Consider the following 22,626-nt stretch of genomic DNA (forward strand, 5'->3'; position numbering starts at 1 on the left):
CAATTTTATATATATATATAGATAGGTAGGTAGATAAGGATATATATCTATATATATATCTATTATATATATATTTATATCTCATATACATATGAGATATAAATTTAAACTACTTGTCTGTTCATACAAATATAAGCAAATACTTTCTAAGCAATTTTATATTCCTAGAAAGAAGAAAAATCTACTATGGAATCAAACCACAGGCAAAAAGCAACTTGGAAAAAACCTCAAATAATAGTGTCTAAAATTTACTGAGCATTTATTATGAGGTAAATAATCTTCAAGGCCCCATTAGCATTCTCACTTCCATAGTTGAGGAAACTGAGGCACAGAGAAGTTAAGTATCTTTCCCAGTATAGACATCTAGGTATGAACCTCGGCAGATTCAGGATCTGCCCTTTAACCACCTCACTATGCTATCTGTAACTGTGAATACTGATATAACTGAGGACCTACAACGATTTGGCTTTTAAACAGCAGCTGATCAATATAAAATTGATTACATATAACCATCCTTAAGTAATTTACATACAAAGAGCATTAAGGCAGAAGTGGCATCTATAAAGCAGAAAATATTCTATTTCTAAAAGCACTATAAATCAGAAGTTCTTTGGTAACCTTTTGGCAACAAAACCTAACCTCAACAGGCTATTTATGATCTCTATTTACCCCATTTGGAGTGAATATTCACATATTTTATGTCAGATATAATATGTTTGATCCCTGGGTACTGGTACATAGGAGTGTACTATGTGAACCTTGTTACCTTTCTAAAATCTGAAAAATCCTGAATTCTGAATCACATTTTGCTCCAAGGATATGAGTAAAGAATAGCTAATTGAGACATTCCCCCATAGAGATTCCTTAGCATTTTAACACTATTGTTAAAAAGTCTGTTGGCTTTTTTTTTTTTTTTTAATTTTTAAATAATTGATTTTCCCTACCAGACTCCAGTTTTATCTACCAGTAGCCTTTCTGAAGGGAGAAAATGTATCTAAGAATTGAATATCTTAGCACAGTTTTAAAAGGTAGACACTCTTGGGGCTTCCCTGGTGGCGCAGTGGTTGGGAGTCTGCCTGCCAGTGCAGGGGACACGGGTTCAAGCCCTGGTCTGGGAGGATCCCACATGCCGCGGAGCGACTGGGCCCGTGAGCCACAGATACTGAGCCTGCGCGTCTGGAGCCTGTGCTCCGCAACGAGAGAGGCCGCGATAGTGAGAGGCCCGTGCACCGCGATGAAGAGTGGCCCCCGCTCGCCGCAGCTGGAGGGGGCCCTCGCACAGAGGCGGGGACCCAACACAGCCAAAAATTAAAAAAAAAAAAAATATATATATATATAAAAAGGTAGACATTCTTAAAAGACTGGATTGTTTTTTCCTACTGGGAGAAATGAGAAGCAAAGTAAATTGCCAAGAATAAAAAACACCAAGAGAAATGTTCACGCTAATAATGACTGAGATTATTAAACAATTAACTGACAGACTTCTAAATATTATTTAATGTGCTGAGAAATTACACTTAGCATACATTTTAAAAGGTTACCTGTACATTTCTTTGAGTCAATAAAATAACAATTTACAAAAGGAAGCCACTTGCACTCTCCAATCTGATTAGACAAACTATATTAATTACTGACAATATTATCTTTTAACAATAAAGGTGAGGACTATATTATATTATGCACCTCTCTCCATTATCCAACCCAGGTGATCACCCACATTAAGAGGGTTTGAATACCCATTCCATGTTAGGTATTCTTCTCTCCTACCTCCTTCTCTACACTGAGTAGTGGACTGGAAGTTGGGTGGTACCATATCCAAACCAATGGGTATGAAAGTAATTTATGCAAGGAAACAAATACTATTCCATACGACCTGAAAGTTCATGAAAGCGTGAAAATGTGACACTAATAAAAGCCTAGGGAGCGATCAAGATGGTGGAGGAGTAGGAGCTCACCTCCTCCCACCAATAAAAGTCTACAACCACAAGGCTACAGTGTGTCAAACTGGTGAACCATACTCACAGGAATCCTCAAATACTAGCCCATCACTGTTCTGTTAAAAAAAAGTCAACGGTTCATCATGTAAAAGACCACATGCAAATTCCCCATCATGGCATTCAAAACCCTCTTTTAACACGGTCCCAATTTACCCATTCAAAATGATCCCCCTCTACCACCAAAAAAAAAAGAAGACAAAATGATCCCCAATTTCTCAACAGAAGTTATCCATACCATTTAGTGGTCTCCTCACTACCCACTAAAGACAGTGTCACATTTCCACCTCTGTACCTTTCTTTCTTTGCTCATACTATTCCATGTGGTGTGAGATGCATTCCTCTTCAAATGTTCCTTCTATGCTCCTTCACCTGACAAGCATTTCCTGAGGATCTATGCTCCTGAAGGCCATCACAACTTCCAATTTCTCCATGAATTTTCTTAGAACTGCTTCAGTCCACACAGATCCCTCGTGAACACCCTGTGCTCCACAATCGAACACTAGCTGAAAATGAACTGAAATTCCAACACTGTAGCAGCCTATGTCTCCCATTTTAAAAATCCCTGTCATACTCTCTCCTGCTAAGATTAAGGACAGGAGAGACGAACCTCCTCAATGACAATGACAGCTTATTACTGTTATTCTCTCTCAGTTTAGTCACTCACTTACCAGAACTACAACTGGCACTCTGACAGAGGTTGGAGCAACAGCTGGAACATTCCTTAGCAGGAAGATGGGTAGCTGGTGGGAACACAAGAAAACACCAGTACCAATGCTGTAAACGGTTTATTTCTCTCCTGCTCAGAACAAAAGCAGCAGTTCATCAGCTACTTTGAGTTGGGACCCAAAAAGGGTATTGGAGGCTAACTACAAGTCCCAGAATTAGAGGGCTCACAATGGCATCTGTGTAGCTGTTAGGACTGGAAATAAAGCCACCATCATGGTGTGTGTTCCTCCCTCATAATTTGCTAATATCAAAACTTTCAAGTGCCTACCAATTTCATTACTTTCACCACACACTTAAGAGAAAATCTCTGCAACATTTGGCTTACTACTTTTAGTGCTACACCTCAACTTCCAAGGTTAGATTTTTTTCTGATCCTTAAGCCCAGGTATAAAATGATCCCTAAATCTTTCTTACTGATACTAATTACTTACATGAACTATAATTTGCTCAAGTATGCCAACACTGAAGCAGATGACTATGAATCCCTCAAACACAATGATTAAAAATGATCATATGAAATTCCAACATATTCTTCTTAAAGAATTAGAGGTAGGTTCTTGAAACTTCGCAAGAACCCAAATTAAGATAAAAATTCACAGAAAGGCAGAATAAAGAGCTCTAATGATCGATGTACTTTGACCCCCTTCACATCTTAAAAACTTATCTTTAGGCCTTTTATCAGCACAAATTGAGGAGCCTATATTGAGAAGTTAGGGATAACTTGGGTTTTGAACAGGGAAACAGATCATGATTAAGAAAAAAGGGCACAAGGAGTTTCAAAGTTGAATCAACAGAAGAGACTGCAGAATTAAAACAAGAATGCTATTTCAAAAAGAAGACACAATTCAAATCAACATGTAATTCACTAACTTTAGTATGTATACCAAATGAAATTTCAAGATGTTCAAACCAATTAGCTTAAATTTCCCAAGCTTTTTCTACTTCTCAAAACTCTACAGGAATTGAGAGAGATACTTACTCATAATTTTTCACAAGCTGATAGAGGCAAAGAAGAATTCCTAGCCAACATGCACTGTTATCAGACTGAAGGTAAAAGCCAATTTTGTCCACAATGGCAGTCCAACGACTTGGATAATCATGTTTGATGATATGGTGAATGCATGTAGTAAGCTGTACCCTAAAAGTCAAAAATAAACAATAAGAAGGAAGAAATGCTACCTCAAGTTTTGTTAACTCATACAAAGAAAAAGGCTGTTTAGACAAAAATAAATAAGTCACTAAGCAAAAACTGTTACTACTGACTTAAAAGAAACCCAACAAATGTTACAAATGCAAGTGATTTTATTTTTATTTTTCATCCCCATCATCAACTGACAGGTTTCATTTAGAACATCAACTATTCTCATTAAAAATTCTACAAAATCAAGGGTTAGGACAGGAATAAAGACACAGACGTAGAGAATGGACTTGAGGACACATGGAGAGGGAAGGGTAACCTGGGACAAAGTGAGAGAGTGGCATGGACATATATACACTACCAAATGTAAAATAGATAGCTAGTGGGAAGCAGCCGCATAGCACAGGGAGATCAGCTCGGTGCTTTGTGACCACCTAGAGGGGTGGGATAGGGAGGGTGGGAGGGAGACGCAAGAGGGAGGAGATATGGGGATACATGTATACATATAGCTGATTGACTTTGTCATAAAGTAGAAACTAACACACCACTGTAAAGCAATTATACTCCAATAAAGATGTTAAAAAAAAAATTCTACAAAATCATACACAACGAGCTTTCAAATATCAAAAGACTATACAATATAAAGTATATGACAGTATTCTATAACTTTCTATACCCCCTTTCATCTGATCATAGTATGTTTCACAAGTTTTACATGAAGTTTAAAGTTTTGGTTTTTAATAAATATAAAATTAAACTGTAGTAAGAAAATAAAACAAAAAAGAATTCTCCTGGGCTTCCCTGGTGGCGCAGTGGTTGAGAATCCGCCTGCCAATGCAGGGGACACGAGTTCGAGCCCTGGTCTGGGAAGATCCCACATGCCGCGGAGCAACTGGGCCCGTGAGCCACAACTACTGAGCCTGAGCATCTGGAGCCTCTGCTCCGCAACGAGAGGCCGCAATAGTGACAGGCCCGCGCACCGCGATGAAGAGTGGCCCCCACTTGCCGCAACTGGAGAAAGCCCTCGCACAGAAACGAAGACCCAACACAGCCAAAAATAAAAATAATAAATAAATAATAAATAAAAAATTAAAAAAAAAAAACCAAAAACATAAAATCTGGAAAAAAGTTGAACACCTATATACCCACTGCAGACTTTACAATTAGTATTTAAAAAAAAAAAAAAGAATTCTCCTGTAACAGCATTTGCTAAGTTTTGTGCCACAAAAAATGACAGATTTTTATGTTCTGAAAAGATCCCCTCTTCTGCACCCCTCCAAAGCCCACAAATTATATACCTGCAACAAAGGTTAAGTTAAAACATATACATACCTGATGAGCTCAGGAGAGTGGATAATGGCTTCTACAATATTTTCTCGAATACAATGTCGATCTTCTTCTGGAATAGTATAAGGGGATATATCCCCTGGTGCCGTTTCCCGATCAGGCCAATACTGTGTTATCATATTTTTCAAATAGATAACACCTAAAATATAGATCAATTTGACAAAAGAATGTGAAAGCACTGTAAATATCCCTGTGTCTACACCTCAATTTATTTCTGTCAGACCAAACATTGCTAGGAAAGCTAACCTTTTAAAATCAAAATACTATACTCCATAATTTTAAAAGTTGATAAAACACAAGTTTAATGCTCAGCTACAGTAATCACCCACAAAGTTATTATTAAACATACAGTCTAAGAGAATTCTGCAAACTACAAACAAAATTGTTTTTACAACACATTTATACACAACACTTTTCACCTGTTTTCTGTAGGAAAGCTGTTTTACCAAATCCGCTTTCTAAATGAAGCCTCTAAAAACAAAACCACATACATATACCAATAGTTTCTATAATTAATAACCCTGTTATACAGACTGAATGTTTGTGGCCCCCAAAATTCATACAGAAACCCTAATCCCCAATGTGATGAGGGGATGAGGGCTTTAGTAGGGTGATCAGCTAATGAGGGCTCTGCCCTCACGAATGGGATTAATGCCCTTATAAGAGACCTTAGAGAGCTTCTTCCTCTTCTACCATGCGAGGGCCTATGAACCAGAAAGTAGGACCTCAGAGACCAAATCTGCAAGTGCCTTAGTTCTGGACTTAGCCTCCAGAACTGTGATAAATAAATTTGTTGTTTATAAGCCATCCAGTCTATGGTATTCTGTTAGAGCAGCTCAAAGTGACTAACACACACAAAAGTTGTTATTTTTAATCATAGAAAAATTACAGTATATAAAGATTCTCAGTCAATAAATTTAAGTATTTCAATCATACACCACAATCACACCAATTCAAATTCGTGTTATTTTATGGGAGAATTTGCTCTGTTCAAAAATTACAGATTACTACCTTCTGTCAGTTATCATACTGCCACCTTGCACATTGCTAGTTCCTTCTGTCAGTTATCATACTGCTAGCCTGCACATTGCTAGTTAACTCTAACTGAACTAGCTTGGTAATAATGCTTTTTATCCAGACCCCTCCACCCAAATGAGAGAGAAAGAGAATCCTCAAACACAAATGTACAGAATGTATAGGAAAGGGAAATTATTCAAAATTAATTTCTAAATTCTGCAAAACACTGATTCTTCTCTGATTAGTAATTAACACTTACCTGGAGTCTTGTACCTATTCCAACAAGGATAACTGATACAACTATGATTTTTATACTCTACTTTGGTTTATCTTGGAAATTAAAATAATACCCCATCTTACAGCATTTCAAAAAAGATTACAACTACATATTAAAATATCCTTCAACAAAAGCTTTAAGATAAACTACATCTACAGTCAAGAACACTGACTCAGCATGTGGGACTGACATATTTCAGATTAATACTATTTTATTCTTTAGTTCCAAAACAGAACAAAGATAAAAATTAAGACTTGATATAGCCCCTATGTCTTCCAGATATAACCTCTGAGTATTTCTTTCCATCATAATGCACAAAGGAAGTGAATATATATACTTATTTGTACACTTTTGATTCAGTATTTTAAAAAGAGTTTGCTTGAACAAAACACATAAAGAAGTGAGAAATGCACTGAAAGAACCTCATGATTCACAGTCTACTCCATCCAGAATGCTTGAGTTCTACTACAAAGACAGAATGAATGCATCTTTCAAAGTCTAGCAGATGAAACCACCATATACCATGTACTACAAAATATCATTCAATTATTACAAGGATGTAATAAATTTTAAAGTAATTATTATATTTTGAAAATTAGGACCAATTTCATAGTTTGGTTGCTTCTGGTTTTGTACATACTAATAAACAACTTTCTAGTAGAATTTAATTTTGCTAATACACATAATCAAGTTTCTAATGTGTTAAGGTCCCTCCTAAATGCCAAATGCTTTCAACATCTTAGTAAAATTTTGAGATTTAAAGGCAAACATTCTTATCTAAAAAAATAAATGGGAAAATGTTAACTTCATTAGTAAAAAAGAATTGACAGTTAAAATAAACAAAGCGACCTTTTCCTACTTAACTAGAAAATTTTTTTAAAGATTTACTGCTGACCAGGGTCCAGCAAAATCACTGTATTTTATAGGCACAAAAAATGTCCCATTTTTGCGCTACTTATATATCAATTTAAAAAAATCATAAACAACTTACATTCATTCATTCATTTACTGAGTACCTGCAGTGTGTCAGGCAATACCTTAGGCACTGGGAATACAATTGTTAATCAAACAGACCTGAGATTAAATTCCAACAACTGAGAAATGGTTCACTGCATATGGCACATTATTGTAAATTATTTAGCCATTAAAACATAAATTTTAAGATTAACACTATGTAGAGAAAAGGGATGTGCTTACTATACATTAAATAAAGTAAGCAAAAAAAATTTTTTTAACAAAACTGGTGTAGGGAGAAAGAACAGAAAGAAATAACCTCAGAATATAACTGGTTTTTCTAGAATAGTAAGGTTATTGGCACTTTATATTTCCTATAAGAAATACATCTGCAAATAAATTAAACAACAAGCATTTAAGAAGTGAATTCCATTATTTTGCAGACTAACAGATGATATCAGGAGCAGTATGCCACATTTTCATAGACTCTGATACTGAGGGAATTACTCAATATTTTGTTGAAACTGGAACTAAGAAACAGTACCTTTTAAATGGTTAAAATAAAATAGTAAAAGCAAACAGCTGGAGGTTTGTATCTTAGAATCATCCATCATGGAAGAAAACAGGGAATATGGAGACTCTTTCAATAAATCCCATCAATTTCTCCTTCCAGCTTCTTTTTTTTTTTTTTTCCAGCTTCTTTTTTAATTCAGTGAAATATCAGATTCCTTTAAACTCTGCCACCAGATATCAAGGCACTTGTGGCAGTTTATAGTAAACACATCGGAGCAAACCAATTTTCAGTGAAGAAGATCACTGAAGGGCCTTCCCAAGATACTTCTGCTATTCAACTATGAACCTTTGAAATGATATTATTTACATACATCCAAGAAAATAATTCAGGAAACTTGCCTGCCTGTCTCACAGGTAAATCCAGTTGTTCCGACATAGTAATCTGAAGCAGTGTTGAAACAAAATTCAGAGACTTGTGTGCCTACAAATAAAAAAATACATTTTAAATTTCTGCAAATAAATATTCTCAGTACTCTATTTCACTGCTTGGCTGGCACAAAAGGCTCTCCTCCACAAGTTGATTCCAGCCTTATTTCCTATCACTCACGTATAAGGAACTCAAAATATTCAGTAACCTAACTCCTAAAACTTTTGTATGTTTGCATTTGCCTGTGTACCATTGCACTTCTAACCTACACTGGTGGCAGCAGCTCAAAAACAGTGTCTTATGTGATACTTATTTCCTCAATTCAGTAATAATTTCTCCAGAGACATTCTATTAAGTGGCTAAACAAAAATTAAATGAGTAAACATTAATAGCCTGAGGGGCGGTTTCCAAGGTGCTAATAACATTTCTTTTTTAAAAAAATTTATTTATTTCTTTATTTTATTTATTATTATTATTTTTTGGCTGCGTTGGGTCTTTGTTGCTCCACACGGGCTTTCTCTAGTTGTGGCAAGCGGGGGCTACTCTGCGTTGCGGTGCGTGGGCTTCTCATTGCGGTGGCTTCTCTTGTTGCGGAGCACGGGCTCTAGAGCACAGGCTCAGTAGTTGTGGCGCACAGGCTTAGTTGCTCCGAGGCATGTGGGATCTTCCCAGACCAGGGCTCGAACTCATCACGTCCCCTGTGTTGGCAGGTGGATTCTTAACCACTGCGCCGCCAGGGAAGCCCAACGTTTTATTTCTTAATACGGCTGTTTTATAAAAGTGTATCCAGTTTGTGAAAATTAATCAACTGTATCCTCACGATCACTCTTCTGTATGCACATTTCAATAGGAAATTTAAATGAAGAGCTTTGAACATACAATAAAAGTAGGATACAAACTATACGATAATTTCGCAAATATATTTACATGAATATACAATGCAACATATACAGAAAACAAGGAAACACACCAAAAATGCTAATAAGTTGTATCTGGGATGGTAAGATTATAGAGGAACTATTCTATACGTTATTTTCTATTATCCAAATTTAATGCTATGATCCTGGGTTACTTTCATTAACAGTACAAAAGTTACTTAATAATTCCTAAATTTGTCATATTTGCTTTTGATTTATTAATAAAAAACTGAAATCTCTTCTTGTATGTGTTCTCATTCCCTCTCTCCCAATATAACCACTTCCTATAATGTTATCTCCTCCTTCCAGCCCCAGTTTTAGTATTTTTCTGCACATGTTCACATGGACACTAGTGATTTTTATTTTAGTTTCTTCCTTACAGATTTTTTTTTCATATCTTTATTGGAGTATAAATGCTTTACAATGTTGTATTAGTTTCTGTTGTCCAACAAAGTGAATCAGCTATATGTATACATATATCTCCATATCCCCTCCTCCCTCTTAAGCCTGCCTCCCACCCTCCCTATCCCATCCCTCTAGGTCATCACAAAGCATCGAGTTGATCTCCCTGTGCTACTCAGCAGCTTCCCACTAGCCATCCATTTTACATTTGGTAGTGTATATATGTCAATGCTACTCTCTCATGCATTCTACAAACACATTCTTAGAAACAGAAAAATTTCCCTTTGGATATAAAAAAATGTCTTTCACATTAGACCCAGAGTGATACTTTGCTCATTCAGTCACTCCAAAAATTATTTACTTAGGTGTTCTTGGTGCAAAACACTATGCTAGGAGCTGAAAATACAAGGTTGAACAAGACAATGAGTCTCCATGACCTCATGGAAACTTAACAGTGAAGGAAAACAAGACAATCAAACAGGTAACTGCCATAAAGTATAATGGAAGAAACAGAAAACACTATGGAAGAATCAAAAGTAGAACCTCCTAACCCAGAAGTAATGCTTAAATTTAAGACCTGGACAGGAGCAGTTAGATGAAGGGGAGGAATTTACCCTTTCCAGTACTCCAAATAAATCTGAACACAGTTAACCATTATCACTTTCTTGAAACACCCTTCCACCTACATAGTTCATACACCACTCTTTCTGGTACCTTCTCAGGCTCCTTTGCTTGTTTCTCATTCTATGTACAAATGCTAGAACGTGGTGCAAGAACTCAGTCACAGGCCATCTTTTCTGCTCCCTAGCTGATTTCATCCAACTCCTGTCTTTAAATACTATCTATAAATCAAATATGTCATTTCCAGTCCAGGACACTCTAACAGACCTATTTAACATCCCTACCTTCACTGTCTCACAGGATTCTCAGACTTAGTATGTTCAAATCATTTTTCTCTCTAAAAGCTGTGACTCTACTTCCTTGTACCACCTCTCCCAACCCTTGTCATCCCAATCCTCACAGTTATTCATGTCTGAAAACTGAATGTCATCTTTAATACTTGCCTCTTTTTTACCCCAATACAATATATCAGGCCCTATCAATTCTATATACAAAATGCTTGTATAATTATTATATCCACTTTCTCCATTCCCATTAACACCAACATAGTCCAAGTGACTATCATCTCTCTTAATGTAACCATCTGCCCTCCCAACCATTCTCTATTTAGCAGCCAATAATCTTTAAAATTGTAAACTAATCCCCTTTAACCAAACCGTTTAACAATTTTCTACTCTGTCTCCTAAAGCCTAAAAGGCCCTGTGTTATCTTGCTCCTGCCTATATCTTCAGCCTCATTTAAAGAAACCTTCTCGGGGCTTCCCTGGTGGCGCAGTGGTTAAGAATCCGCCTGCCAATGCAGGGGACACGGGTTCGAGCCCTGGTCTGGGAAGATCCCACATGCCGCAGAGCAACTGGGCCCGTGAGCCACAACTACTGAGCCTGCGCTCTACAGCCCGCAAGACACAACTACTGAAGCCCGCACGCCTAGAGCCTGTGCTCCACAACAAGAGAAGCCACCACAATGAGAAGCCCTTGCACAGCAACGAAGACCCAATGCAGCCATAAATAAATAAATAATAAAGAAACCTTTTCACTCCCCACTGCCCCACCTTAGCAGCCTTCTTTAGGTCCTTTCAACAATACACATTACCCCATTGCAGAGTCTTTGTACATGCTGTGACTTTCTACCTACAACACTTCTCTCCAGTGCGCCACCAGAGTTAAATGGTCCACAGCTTCACATTCTTTGGGTCTCAGTTTAAACATTTCCTTAGAAAAGCATTTCCTCACTGATCACACTAGGGCTAAGCAGGGCTCCCTATTACTCTCATAAGCTCCAAGGTTTTTTTACTTCATAATACTTATTACATATTTGTAATTATTATATTTGTAGCTGGTTTTATGTCTGCCTCTCCTATTAAACTTTAAGCTCCACTGAGAGTAAGGACTTTACTGTATACCCTGTTCCTCATATGTTTGACATTCAAAATACTCAACAAATTTATTGAAAGAATAACAATGAATCAACAAAAAGACGCTTTGGAAGCAGTTCTGATCACCTAGGGGCTGTGCAGAGTGAAAAAACGTATTTATATTTTTAGACCGATGAGCCCACAAAGACCACTACTATGGCACTTTTTAGGCCATTAATATTACAGTAGATATCTTGTCTCCTGCATCAAATTGTGAACTCCTGGAATGAACTGCTAGAATCAGACAGTTACAAACATAAGTGATGTCACTTCCTACATTTTTAATTCTTGAGCAAGTTTGATTCAGCAAATCTAACTCTTAATTACCAAGTTAGTATAACAAAATCTACTTCACAGGATAACTCTAAGGAATAAACATGGAAAGTATTTTGGCAAATATCAAGACATAACAAATGGGGAGTTCCCTGGTGGCCTAGTGGTTAGGATTCTGGGCTTTGACTACCATGGCCCAAGTTCAATCCCTGGTCGGGGAACTGAGATCCCACAAGCCGCACAGTGTGGAAACACACACACACACACACACACACACACACACACACACACACACACACACACACAGAATTAGTACAAGTGGACAAAACAATCCTACCACAAAACAATATATGCAATACACCAAAGCACTGGTCAAGATGGGAAAAAAAATGGAACACAGTGCTGGTAGACGTATAAAACGGTACAACCATTTTGGAAAACTGGCAGTATCTGACATGCACCTATCTTACAACCTAGCAATTTCCCCCTTATATATCCAAGAGAAATAAGTGCTTATGTTCACAATAATACCTGTCCATTAACAAGTGAATGTATAAACAAACTGTGGTACAATTCATACAATGAAATACTATACAATAAATTTAAAAAATAAAACCAACCTACGGAATCAAGCAATAATACAGATCTCAAAAATATGTTGAGAAAGAAGCCAGACTATATCACATACTCTGTGATTCTATTAATGTGAAGTTTAACGACAGGCAAATCCAAGCTATAGTTAATAGAAGTCAGAATAATGGTAACCTGAAGACAAGTCTTAAGAGAAAATTCTAGGCCAATGGAAATGTTTTATCTATCTATCTTATCTACCTACCTACCTACCTATCTGTCTATCTTAATCTAGATGGTGGTACCTAGGTAAAAGCTGACTGAGCTATACATATTTTTGAGCTTTGTGGTATATGTAAATTATCCCTCAATTAAAAGAAAAAGCCAACAATACTACTTTTACTTGAACATTCACAGCATTATTCATAAAAAAGTGGAAACAACCCAGATGCCCATCAACTGATGAATGGATAAGCAAAATGTGGCATATCCATACATTCATGTAACGTTATTCAGTAATAAAAAGAATGAAGTACTGACACACGGTACAACATGTATCAACCTTAAAAACATTATGCTGTGTGAAAGAAGCCAGTCACAAAAGACTACAGATGGTATGATTTCATATATATCAAATGTCCAGAATAGGCAAATCTATGAGCAAAAAGTAGCCTAGGACTGGAGGTGTAGGGTGGAATTAGGAGTAACTGCTTAATGGTATGGGGTTTCTTTTAGGGGTGATAAAAATGCCCTAAAGTTTGTGGTGATGGATGCATAACTGTGAATACACTAAAAATCACTGAACTGGATACTAAAGTGGCTAAAATCAATAAATTTATTTTAAAAAACCAACAAAACTAAACATTGAAAACAAGCACTTAGTTTATTACCCTATTATTTTAGGTCACTTTGAATGCCTTCAAAAACAAACCAGCATAAATCCAAAAAGTACAACTGACCAAAAAAAAAAAAAAAAAAAAAGTTACTTTCAGACAACAGAGCTAGACTAAGGGTAAGAAAGAAAGGATATTTCTGTCAGCAGGAACAGCACAAGCAATCTCAACCTGGGACATCTATCTACTGGCTCCATCCAGCTGAAATCCCTAATGCAGGAAGCCTTGTATTCTCCCAAAGAAGGTAACAAATGGACTTAAATTAGTACTAAATATTAAAAATCAGGTTCTCAAGAAAATTGAGACAAAGTAGGTTCGTAATCACTTAAGACTGGGATGGGGATTAACTACAAACTGGAAAAAGGCATCTTACTGGAATAATGGAAATGTTCCAGAACTGGATTGTGGTAATAGTATTATCTACCAAAAATCACTGATTTCACTTAAAACAGGTAAAGTTTACGATATGTAAATTATACCCCAATAAAGTTTAAAAATGGGGGAAAAAACCCACGGATCTGTACAGTTATAAAACACAGGACAAATAAAGATATACATTAACTATACAAGTTAGGAAAAAACTCTTTCAAGCATTGGGTAATCTCTGACAACTTTCCGGCATTCTTGGATATAGCAAACTATCACATATTTACAAGAATTCCTATCACATGTTAACTATTACTATATTTATTAACTATCATAAATTTTAAAGGTCTTCATGTTTTACACTATAAAAAATAAATTTAAGTAAAAATATCACTAGCATCAATTTTTATCACAAAGTTTGGCAAACACTGATTAGGCTTGAGAAAATGCTACAATAAATCTTTTATGAGTCAAAGTATAAATGTAACTTATGGATGCTGACACTAATTATAGGCCCCTCCTCAAGCTCCTGGCTTCTAGCAGTCAGAGAACCAGGAGAAATGAAGCAACAAATGGGTCATTATATATCATTAAGTAGAGCTAAAACTGCTAATACTCAGGTTTAAAAGCTGCTCACCATAACACAAAACTACCTTTCTAGACAACTTCTTACCTTCTCATGATCTGTCATCATGCCAAATAATTCAACGTTCATCCTTAACCCGCCTCATCAAAATTCCTCAAGAGCCCCAACTCCATCTCCATCTCCTTTAACTCCACTCCACTTACTAGTACTTACAACGTGCCAGATACTGCAGAGATAAAAGATCACCACTATAAAGTAGGTTGGGAGATTAATTCTAATTAGACTGACAGGTAAGTTTTTTAGTTAGACCCTAAAGGATTTAAACCCCCAGAGATAGAGAAAAAGGATTTTTAAAAGGAAAAGAAGTATGGGTTATGTTAAAGAGATTACCAGAAGAATGAAAGAGAACAGTGAAATACAAAAATGAATGGGTAGGGACTTCCCTGGTGGCGCAGTGCTTAAGAATCCACTTGCCAATGCAGGGGACATGGGTTCTAGCCCTGGTCTGGGAAGATCCACATGTCACGGAGCAACTAAGCCCGTGCACCACAACTACTGAGTCTGTGCTCTAGAGCTCACGAGCCACAACTACTGAGCCTGTGAGCCGCAACTACTGAAGCCCATGCGCCTAGAGCCCATGCTCCACAACAAAGAGCAGCCCCCGTTCGCCACAACTAAAGAAAGCCTGCGAGCAACAACAGAGACCCAATGCAGCCAAAAATAAATAAATAAAAATAAATAAATCTATAAAAATTATTTTTAAAAAAATGAATAGGTATATTATGACCACATCAAGATCCATTAAGTGTGAACTTTTTTTGAAAGTTTTTACATGATCAGATCTATGCTGCAGGAAGAATAAGGTCCTGAAGCAGTATGAAGAATGTAATTCTAGGATAGATGACTATTAAAACATTACAAGTAGAAAACTATTATTACAACAGGTAATAATAAGCCTGAAAAACTTCTACTCCACAGGTAGCTCCCCTTACTCCCCAAAATAAGTCAAACTACAAAAGAAAAAAAAAAAAATGAAAGGCATACATATCACATAAACAAATTTCCCCTGACCCTACTACCTTTTTAACCTACAAACTTATTCCTACCCCCTTACTAGCATTTCACTCACTAACCCTGTAATCAGAAATTGTTTTCCCCAAGGTTGCCAATATTTTTAAAGCTCCCCTCCCCTGCCCCCACCAAACTCATTTTGCTTTAACTTCCCTCATTTAGAAATATCAACAACCCTCTTTTTCTAATAGCTTTTTAACTTATTACAAAAGGAATTCATGTTCACTGGTAGAAAATTTATGAAATTCATTTAAGGAAAAAGGAAAAAGGAAACTATACCTACAACCAATCCTCTTACTTGAAATTCCTTTTCTTGGCACCCTTTGGCTTTTCTGCACAATTCTCCGTCTCCTTTTCCCTATGTTTCTCAATGTCCCCAAAATGGGCATGGCCCAAAGGGTATGCAGCCCTCCAGTCCACCCCACACCTCTGGATCACGCTCCTTTCCTCTCAATTCACCTGCAGAAGAAAAATCACTTTTCCAATTACTGCTTTCTCTCCTAAACTTCAGTGCCACATTCCCAATTGCCTACTAGACATTTTCTCCTTGGTGTTTCCAGCTCCTCGAACCAGACAGACTGTAGTCATGCTTTCTCCAATATCAATTTCCCTTCTAGACCCACATTTTCCAATGTAATCACCTAATGTCAATATCTTTAAGGCTTACTCTTTAAGAGGTAACTTTTTATTAATTCTCGCCATTTTGTAATGTAAACCAAACAGACCTTCAATTAGTTACTGTACTTTACATCATTTATAAGGAGGAGAGGCGCTTAAGGGCACTATGACATCAGAGTTTACATAAAATGAATACAACCAGGTAATTTCAAGAACCAAGGAATTTCTACCCTCTCTGCTTTACTAAAGAAGTTGACAAAGGCAAATACTGTATCTATTTTACCTACATGAAATATGAGGCATAGTGAGGTTAAGGCAGTGTAGTGGTAAAACCGGGACCAGGTTGAGGCTCTTCACTGTGTCCTCCTGCCTTTCATTAAATTGCGGTAATGCTTTCCAACTAAGGAGTTTTTAAAAAACTTCTTAATTATAAATTACCTAGCGACCAAAAAAAAAAGCGCCCACTTTAAATCAAGCTCATCGTTAACGTGCCACTGACAGAAACAATAAATAATGCATGCATCTATTTCTGAAAAAGAAAATTGTTTTCTTACAAATATTAATATGGTATTATCTTTCTTTCAGATCTTTAACATGTTCTGTCACTGAATAACTTCCTGTCTAACAGTCCAAGAATCCAGGAACTTTCCCTCTCCAAAATTCACAACAGGATCTACTTCATGATATTCCTAATTAAAGAATGTTAACCTGCTCAAACTACAAACCATTCTACCTTCCAAAAATATACACCATAACCTCATAAATATTTGCTGAATTTCTAGACTTGCTAAATTGTCCTATAAACGTGCCGTCATTTTGCACTTTTCCAGACCTAAGATTTTCATTGATTAAACATTTCATAAGCCTTTAATAAAATAAAATCAAATTAACCATTTATAAATAAATATATAACTTTCAGTTGTAACAGTAACCATCTGTGAAGACAGCAGATGTAACTTAGGTAGTTCGTGAATTTTAAAGATAAACACAAAATATCAAGAAACTTATCAAAGCTATGTCTTCTTACTTTTTTTCACATAAAGCACGTGAAAAAGCAGCATTTCTGCTTACATAAGCATTTTACAGCAAATAAGCTTAGGAACTGAGGGTTTAAAAGAGATTTAAATGAGATTTATGGTTAGGAAAAATTTCAGTTTTAGGAGATAAGAGGTTAACAGGAGGGGTGAGCAGCATGAGTAAAGGTTTGCATATAGAAAGGTTTCCACTGAAGAACACTGGCAGCTAAAGCAGGAAGAAAGCAGCGATATTGTTCTCTGTTATAATAATCTGCCAAAAACCTCCAGACATTATTTTCTTTATCTTAAAAATGAAAAAAACAAGTATTTCTGAGTGTGTGTGCTCGTGCGCGCGTACAGATAGGAAAGGACAGTCTTTGTATTCAAGAGCAAATAGTCTGGAATATAAGAAACAATGTTGAATGAATACCAAATGCACATATTTTAGATTAGCTAAACAAATTTTTTAAAATTGCACTTTTAGATATACTAGAATATATAGTATAGAATTTAAATGAGAAGTGACAGATGTCTGTAACACAAACCTACTTTAACAATTCAAAGATGAGTATTCTTAACATTCTTAACATTATTCAAGGGCTTCCTTGGTGGCGCAGTGGTTAAGAATCCGCCTGCCAATGCTGGGGACACGGGTTCGAGCCCAGGTCCGGGAGGATCCCACACGCCGCGGAGCAACTAAGCCCATGCGCCACAACTACTGAGCCTGCGCTCTAGAGCCCACGAGCCACAACTACTTAAGGCCGAGCACCTAGAGCCCGTGCTCCGCAACAAGAGAAGCCACTGCACTGAGAAGCCTGCACACCGCAACGAAAAGTAGCCCCCCCTCGCCGCAACTAGAGAAAGCCTGCACGCAGCAACAAAGACCCAACTCAGCCAAAAATAAATAAATAAATAAACATATTAAAAAAGAGAAACAAAAAAAAATTTCTATTATTCAAGTTCTTATTTCTCTTTGCACTCAACAAACATTTACTATAGAGAGCCTATAATGTGGCAGGCACTGTGCTTATAAGAGTGCCAATGGGGCTTCCCTGGTGGCGCAGTGGTTGAGAGTCTGCCTGCCGGTGCAGGGGACGCGGGTTCGAGCCCTGGTCTGGGAGGATCCCACATGCCGCGGAGCAACTGGGCCCGTGAGCCACAGCTGCTGAGCCTGCGCGTCTGGAGCCTGTGCTCCGCAACAGGAGAGGCCGCGATAGTGAGAGGCCTGCGCACCGCGATGAGGAGTGGCCCCCGCTTGTCACAACTAGAGAAAGCCCTCGTACAGAAACTAAGACCCAACACAGCCAAAAATAAATTAAAAAAAAAAAAAAAAAAGAGTGCCAATTTTCATGCTGCAATAATTCTATGTACTAGTGAGCTCGGTGTCCAAATAATATGTACTTGTATTCTTTCTCCATCAGTGCTGATCATCTGCCACTGAGATGAACAACTACAAAGTTAGTAGACTGAGATAGGAAGTGAAACGTATTGCATGTCGGATTGGTTAATCAATTGGCACTTAAACAGTAATTCAAATAATCTGGAGAGAACTTAGTAGGTGCCAAACACTTTCCTAAAATTTTTACATTCATCATCTCACTCAACCCACAAAACACAATGACATACCATAGTAACATAAGGAAAATGATGGTTAGAGGTTAAGTAATTTTAACACCCCACAGCTAGTGCAGAAATCTTCAGTAGTTAAAAAAAAAAAAAAAATCAAAATGGTTTTCTTCAGTCTTTGAGGCAAAGCTTGTTATACAAACATATTTCAAATTGGGACATGAGAGAGAACAATGGGTTCCAAATTACAGCAGAGGTTCAAAAAAAAAAATCAAAATTCATAACACACTACAAAGTAAGTGGGGAATACTAAATCAGATTTATCTTGAAAATATCTGCCAAAAAGTGTCCTTACTGTGGTCTTTAACAGTCTTACAGAACTTTATCTATATGTAACATAAAAAACATATAAACAGGGACTTCCCTGGTGGCACAGTGATTAAGAATCCACCTGCCAATGCAGAGGACACGGGTTCCAGCCCTGGTCCGGGAAGATCCCACACGCCGCGGAGCAACTAAGCCTGTGCGCCACAACTACTGAGTCTGCGCTCTAGAGCCCGCGAGCCACAACTACTGAAGCCCGTGCGCCTAGAGCCCGTGCTCTGCAGCAAGAAAAGCCACCGCAATGAGAAGCCCGTGCACCGCGACGAAGAGTAACCCCCGTTTTCCGCAACTAGGGAAAGCCCGTGCGCAGCAACAAAGACCCAACGCAGCTAAAAATAAACAAAATAAATAAATAAAATTAAAAAAGAAAAAAAGCACCCTTAAAATCCTTGAAGTGGAGGTGGTTGTAAGACATCTAAAGCCTATACTGTTCTCTATTATAACAGGAAGTCAGTAAAGCCTGCCATCAACAACCAAAGAGTTGCAGTAACAAAACACAATAATTCCTGACCTCATGAAACTCAAAAATTATACTGGGGAAACAATAAGTAAAATACATATGATAAATAAGTGACACAGAGAAAAATAAACAAGTGAAGGCAGACCGGGAGCATGGTAGTCAGGCCACTCTTCAGGGATACGGAGACAGTTGAACAGTGATAGAAGTTTCTGGGAGACAACTGAGTAAAAGGAGTTCCAAGCAGATGGAACAGTTAAGTGCAATCGCTCTGAGACAAGGGCACTTCTGGTTTTGTTTTTAAACCATCTGCACTCTAATACTTCGATAACATTTACAATTTTTATAGAGTTAGTGATTACTTCACTTAACTGAAGAGGTCCATTCAAATGGCAATGATCTTTTTCTTGTAACTAAATGAACCAAAATGTAGCTTCAGTTGAATGAGACATCACGGACTGATTGGTTCACCCTATTTTATCCAAAGCAAGAAGAGCTTGCCAGAAATAAAATGCCACTTCCTCCTTCTTACTACAGTAAAGCTTCTTCAAGACTTATCTGGGATCTATTTCCTAAATCAAGGTTCTGCCACAAGAAAGTCAAAGCAAGAACTATTCAAATGGAAGCACTTCATTAAAATGGAATCAAGATTAGAAATGAGAATATTCTAATTAATGGAAAAGTTGTCTTAGGAAAATTACTAAAAAATCTAGGTGTAATGACAGAAAGAAATTTGCAAAATGTAAACATTTAACCATCACAGAAATACAGGCCAGATACCAAATTTTTTTTGAAAGAAAAGATAAGCAGTGTTCACTACTCCAGAGTATTTCAAAACCCTAACAGCAGCTTAAGGGTTAAGTAGTAAATGCTTTGAATACTATTTTGATTATTTATCTTCTAAAAACTAGCTTGTGAAATACTTACCCCAGGTCTCTACTACAAGATGTTAGTACACACAACTGAACATTCAATACCTGCTTGAGGAATAAATGAATTTCAAATTTGCAGAAAGTATCACTTACCCAATTTTTCTACAAGGGAACCAATTTTTTCAAATAATAATTTTTAAAATTAATATTTACACACAAGTATTTTAGTCAAAATAATGTGCTTTTAGGGCAAAGTCATGGTAGAAATCACTATGACTAAACTTTTAGTGTGTCTAGGTTTATATATGCATTAGCACATCATCAACAAAATAATGTTCATCTTAACCTGTGTCTATCACAGAACAAATCAAAATAAAAAGCAATACACAACTCCCTCTATGGTTTAGTAATGGTTCAAAGTGGGAATTTCTTTCAAATCACTATTTTATATCCAAAAGAAATCTATCCTCCTCCTAAGGTTGTCTTCGAGCCTAAGAATTTCAGCATCATTCTTGGCAAGATCTAATGGTCTTATTCACATATAAAATAGATTTAACTTTTTATTTTTAAATAATTTTACACTTAATTTGTCTATACTCCGTGGGTGGTCTTCTTAAAATTTAAGTTCCCTGAGGCCAGGAATCTCTAAAACAGCATTGTACACTGAAGATGTTCAATTATCAATACTTCTGGAAGTCAATATAAATAATGTTTTTAAATAATTTACCCATCAGCTAAGAAGAGCATAAACTAACTTAATTTCTATTTTAACGAGGGACTTCTCTTTATGTACAAAAAAAAAAAGTACACTAAACCTCACTAAAGCTGGGCAAATTCATAGGAAGGCATAGGAAGTGACAGCGATCCTTTAAAGAAGCCTTTAAAATACTCACTAAAATATAAGAAGCTACAGAAATTTAGAAACAAAAGAATGAAACTGAAAAGAGTACAATAAAATACCCACATAATAAGGCTCTTTTCCAAACGGTGGTCTCCTCCAAAAATATGGGAAAAAAAGAAACCAACACTCAGAGAGTTGACATGGAGCTTGACACGTTTCAAGGCACTCTGTCTTACATCGTCTCCCTTGACTGTCACAGCAAACCCTGTGGCCTAATTTTATGAATGGGAAAAACTCAGCGTCGAAAGGTTAAGAGACTTGCCCAAGGTCAGTCAAGAAATTAGTGGTACAGCTCTACCTGGAAGGGTGCACTTCACCTGACACCCTGCACTAAATCGCGCTGCCTCCCCGACTGAGGCGTTAACAGAGTAGAAGAGCAGTGAATCAGACTCCCATGGGTATCCCGCACTCCCCGCACCCTGCCTAAGAAGCGGGGGCTCGCCTCTGAGAGCTGTCCCTAGCAACTCAGCCGGAGAGGAGAAAGTTGTGCAGATCATCGATCAGCCCAGGGAAGTGACAAGCTGACAGGCACAGCCCCCAGTGGGACTAGCTCTGCATTCCCAGGAGCCCCTCCGAATCCGGCGCCAGCGAGACTGCTGCCGGAAACGTCTGAAAAACCTCCCGGTGACTTTCGCCCCCTCCTGGGCGCGAGGAACGAGCTGGGAATGAGCCAGAGGGCGGCCGGCCACCCGAGCCAGCCATGTGTCCAGCCCGTCACGCCCGCCTCGCCCCAGCCGGCTCTTCATGCCTCGATCGCAGCCAGAGGCCCAGCTCAGGATCAGACGCAAAGGCTGCCTTGGCCGCCGCCGCCACCACCGCCGCAGCAGCCTGAGGGCCCCGGCGTGGCACTCGCCGTCAGGTCCCCGCCCCACGGCTCCAGTTGGGCCCCTCAGCGACGCCGTCCCCGCCTCTGGCCAGGCCCGGAGGGCTCGGCCTGCCACAGTCCTCCCGCCCGCCCGCCGTCGCCGCCGCCAGCCCGGCGTCCTTACTTCATTGAGCTGGCGCTCCGCGGCCTCACGCAGGGCTGGGTCCATGGTGCCCCGCAGGGCCTCGATAATGGTGTTGGGGTCCATCGCAGGGCGGACGCAGTCAAACCCGGGGATCGGGTACTACTGGGCCAGGAATAGCGCCGCTCACTGCGCACATGGACCCGCCGCGCTCCGCAGCGGCAACCGGCGCGAAAGGAAAGAGAAGCGCCAAGGCCCCGGATAGAACCTCTTCTCTTCGGCGTGGAGGCGGGAGATGCTCCGGCCACTTCCTGTCGGCGCGCCCCTGGAGCACTTTGGGAGATGTAGTCCACTTG

The 22,626-nt window shown here is 38.3% G+C and overlaps 1 protein-coding gene across 4 annotated transcripts in view; it reads right to left on the reverse strand.

Moving 5' to 3' along the window:
- IPO7 (importin 7) overlaps positions 1-22,592 on the reverse strand; it is a 48,932-nt gene extending 26,340 nt beyond the window's left edge. For 3 of the 4 annotated variants that reach the window (XM_082341434.1, XM_082341433.1, XM_082341432.1), the window contains exons 1-4: positions 22,313-22,592; positions 8,369-8,450; positions 5,194-5,347; positions 3,703-3,861 (exon numbers count right to left, since the gene is read on the reverse strand). In XM_082341434.1, coding sequence (XP_082197560.1) covers positions 3,703-3,861; positions 5,194-5,347; positions 8,369-8,450; positions 22,313-22,396 — 479 coding nt within the window. In that variant the 5' untranslated portion in view covers positions 22,397-22,592. Of the gene's footprint in view, positions 1-3,702; positions 3,862-5,193; positions 5,348-8,368; positions 8,451-21,386; positions 21,406-22,312 lie in introns of those variants that run through there. The other variant, XM_082341435.1, reaches the window with a different exon arrangement.
- Positions 22,593-22,626: the final 34 nt, after the last annotated feature.

The sequence above is a fragment of the Balaenoptera borealis genome (assembly GCF_965194805.1).
Source record: "Balaenoptera borealis genome assembly, chromosome: 11".
Lineage (NCBI taxonomy): Eukaryota > Metazoa > Chordata > Mammalia > Artiodactyla > Balaenopteridae > Balaenoptera > Balaenoptera borealis.